Source organism: Sabethes cyaneus, chromosome 2 (assembly GCF_943734655.1).
Source record: "Sabethes cyaneus chromosome 2, idSabCyanKW18_F2, whole genome shotgun sequence".
NCBI classification, from domain to species: domain Eukaryota; kingdom Metazoa; phylum Arthropoda; class Insecta; order Diptera; family Culicidae; genus Sabethes; species Sabethes cyaneus.
Genome location: NC_071354.1, coordinates 143,433,075 through 143,437,239, shown reverse-complemented (window position 1 = coordinate 143,437,239; position 4,165 = coordinate 143,433,075). Strand labels below are relative to the sequence as shown.

At 44.4% G+C, this 4,165-nt stretch overlaps 1 protein-coding gene across 1 annotated transcript; it reads left to right on the top strand.

Moving 5' to 3' along the window:
- Positions 1-2,389: 2,389 nt before the first annotated feature.
- Positions 2,390-4,165, top strand: LOC128736118 (uncharacterized). Its single transcript, XM_053830596.1, has one exon. The coding sequence runs from the start codon at positions 2,390-2,392 to the stop codon at positions 4,163-4,165; it is 1,776 nt and encodes a 591-aa protein (XP_053686571.1).

The window sequence follows — 4,165 nt, the reverse complement described above, 5'->3', positions numbered from 1 at the left end:
TGTACCTTTCCAATCATAAATACACTTTGATGTAAATTCCTAGCAGTCGACCTAATATCCAAACCCCTTCGGGGGAATTACATAGTAAACAAATACATAAGCTGTAGCTGTTCAGCAAACCTGTGCAATAGCTAAGAATAAATCAAGCATTCGTGATTAGAACGTTAACCGAGTACGACGCGTATATTTTGTACTTTTAGAAAACTGCCCGAAAGTCCGTTTATTACAGTGGCGACGAGAAAATTTGGTTTCGCGTGTGAATAGTTTGTATTGGTGCGAAGGTTTCTTGCTACACAGACGTGTACCGGCAAGTTTTTCGTTGGTTTGCAATGACGCAGCAGCTTGGGGAAAAGCTTTTTCCGTGGTTTTTCCGAACAGGTTTTGTTCAACGTTTGTGGCGGAATTGTTTCCTATTCAACTGGTAAGTCTATTAAACAAAGAAAGCCTTAGAAAGTATGGAACGTTTTGTATATGGAGAAAGCATAATAGAAAGTGTTTAGTTACACAATCTTAGCATTGTACTAATTGTTTCTTTTGTGTTTTTTTCTTGTTTTTGATAACTAGCCGGTCGCTAGCGACGCTTATTTAATAGCATCGGCTAAATAATAGCATGCTAAAGGAAAAGCAGTAGGATAGACTCGGACCAAACGGAACATCATCGTTCGGAGTTTCAGGACTTTTTGTGGAAATGGCAGTGGATGCTTTTGGGAAGTTTTTTTCCGGGCAGTTTTCATCGTTTAAACTGGTGCAGAGTAGTTCTACGATTTTATCGCCGGTCGCAAGCGACGCTTGAAAGCATCGGCTAAATAGTAGCATGCCATGGAAGGAACAGCAGTAGAAGAGATTAGAGCCATACGGAACGCCACCCGGAATACAGTTTTTTGAAAAATTTTCGTGGCAGGAGAAATGAAGAAATATTTTAGAGGCTATGGATTTTGGATTAATCAGCTTTGCGCTTTTAGCGGCTGCTTGTCAATTGGCATTAGGTTAGCATAAAGGTATGTAAGTTGGTTTATTGTTTTTTTTTTTGCTTGACTATTTTATTTAGCGGGTTTGATCAGGTGCAGACATGACGCAAATGGGAAGCATGGGCTCTTACGTCATAGGCACGTCTTTTACCAATTATGTGGAGTGTTTTGAGTGTTTTCCTGCAACAATATTGCAGAAGATAAATGATAACATATTTTAATGAGTTGTTATGGTATGCCTAAAATATATATTCCTAAAATATTAGGAAGTATATGGGTAAGAGTTTAAGTCAATGACAAGCAGGCTCAAGTGGAGCTCATTGTGCTAAACAGTTTAATATCGTTTCATTTTTTATGGGAAGGGATAGTCTTGATGTGTTTTGTAAAGGATGGAGACAAGGTTTCTGTTTCTCTAATATGTTTTTAAATGAAAGCAAATTATGATTATAAATTGAAAACATTTATTTTCCCATCATTGGCTGAATCGGGTTAGTACTTCGTGAAATTGCCCTCATATTTAAAAAAATAGAAATACGAAATACCAAGTAAAGCAAAATAGATCCGTTAAAAACAATAATACGTAAAAAGGGTTAGACATCAAATTTAATGAAACTTTTTGATATGCTTTTCAGATATCGACAGAATCAGTCTTGGTCTCGGCCCATAGGGGCAAATCAGACTCGTGCTAAATTCTGAACGTGGGCGTGATGGGGCGCTTCAGATGCTGGACCAGCAGACGGCTGAACATATTCGAGGTACAAGAAAGCGATATGCGGAATCCGAGGACGAGGAGCTGTTCTGTGGATTTCCACCAGTATTCGAGATACCACCGCCAGTCAGAAATGAAGTACATCCTAAAGTATTTCGTTTCGAATGATTGTAGTGATTTAGGAGTCTCTAGAAGACATCCTACTGAAAGTTTAAGAAGGTCGATAGAAATTTTGTTTATTTCAAGTACAATACTTGAGTTTTGAAAATTACAAATTTGTATAGTTTATAAGAATGAATTTAGATCGGTTTAATGAATGTTAATAAGTTGTATCTTAAGAGGGAAGATATTGTAATGTACCTTTCCAATCATAAATACACTTTGATGTAAATTCCTAGCAGTCGACCTAATATCCAAACCCCTTCGGGGGAATTACATAGTAAACAAATACATAAGCTGTAGCTGTTCAGCAAACCTGTGCAATAGCTAAGAATAAATCAAGCATTCGTGATTAGAACGTTAACCGAGTACGACGCGTATTTTTGTTCGTTTATAAAACTGCCCGAAAGTCCGTTTATTACACGTACTAGCTTGGCTGCGCGCGGATCATCGAAAATACAAGCAGTTTGTAGCATGTCGGATTGGAGAATTGCTGACGGTATCTAATGTTCGCGAGTGGCAATGGGTGCCATCTAAACACAATCCAGCGGATATGGCAACCAAGTGGGGAAAAGGTCCCTGTCAAGATGTGACCGGCGCTTGGTTCATGGGCCCGGAGTTCCTGAAATATCCACCATCCGAGTGGCCTCGGCAAAAGTCAACGACACTGGCTACGGAAGAAGAGCTACGGCCGTGCCACGTGCACCATCATGTTTCCGTGCCAGAAATGGTGTTCAATTTGAATCGATTCTCTCGTCTGTCCAGGGCAATCAACGCAGCCGCGTACGTTCATCGCTATGTCGACAACTGTAGGCGAACTGCAATCGGAAAAGCGCCGAACAAAGGATATTTGAAATCGGAGGAGCTGCAAAAAGGACAAAAGACACTGATACGTTTGACGCAATGGGAGGCGTTCCCAGATGAAATGGTGCTCCTGACGCGGAATCAGCAGAGTTCATCAGATCAACCGTTACAACTCGAGAAATCGAGTAGCCTGTACAGACTGTCGCCCATGCTGGATGAGTTCGGTATCCTGAGAATGGATGGACGCATCGTAGCTGCTCCAAACGTGGCCGATAGCACCAAGCATCCAGTTATACTACCCGGAAAACATAGGTACACCTACCTTGTGCTAGATGATTATCATAGGAAATTTCGTCACTGTAACCAGGAAACGGTGGTTAATGAGGTGCGCCAGCAGTACTACGTGCCGCGACTCAGAGTTGCCGTGAAGCAGATCATGAAAACCTGCCAGTGGTGTAAGATATATAAAGCAGAACCAAGGATTCCCCGGATGGCCCCTCTACCAGCAGCTCGACTTGCGTCGTTTGAAAGACCGTTTACGCACACCGGTTTAGATCTGTTCGGACCAGTGTTGGTGAAGATTGGCAGAAGCCGTGTGAAACGTTGGGTTGCAGTCTTCACGTGCCTCACTGTGCGGGCTGTCCATGTGGAAGTCGTCCATAGTCTCAGCACCAGTTCCTGTGTCAAGGCCATACGCCGCTTCGTTGTCCGTCGGGGATCACCAGCGACGATCTACTCCGATAACGGAACCAATTTCCGTGGAGCAAATCGACTGCTACAGGAGCAGATTGAGCAGCTAGCAGCCACGTTTACCAGTACCACGACGAAGTGGGTATTCATCCCTCCTGGGACTCCCCATATGGGAGGCGCCTGGGAGCGCATGGTACGCTCCATCAAAACAGCGATGGACGTTACCTTTAAGAGTCACAGCAAGTTGGACGACGAGGCGCTAGCAACCCTAGTTGTGGAAGCGGAAGGACTGGTGAACTTTCGTCCGCTAACGTATCTGCCCATCGCGTCCGAGGAGAGTGAAGCGTTGACGCCGAACCACTTCCTACTGGGCAGTTCAAGTGGAGTTCGCCAGCCAGCAGCAGAATCGAAAGACACCGCTGCCGCACTAGGAACATCCTGGGAACAGATACAGCTTCTTCTGGATACCTTCTGGAGACGATGGGTGCGAGAGTACCTGCCCACTTTGACTAAACGTACGAAATGGTTTGCAGACGTGAAACCAGTAGCTGAAGGCGATCTGGTACTAATTGTGGATGAGTCCACCCGAAACAACTGGGAACGCGGGCGGATTCTCGAAGTCATCAGAGGAAACGACGGGAAGATTCGTCAGGCTATTGTGCAAACTGCGAGGGGGTTGGTTCGTCGGTCCGTGGCTAAATTGGCTGTCCTAGAAGTAACAGATGGAGGTAAAACTGAGCCTCAGGGTCAGTGTTACGGGGGGGAGGATGTTGGTTCTGGCCGCACTGTCGCGACCGCACCCATACAACTGTCGTTGGGTAAATGCGCGACCTGA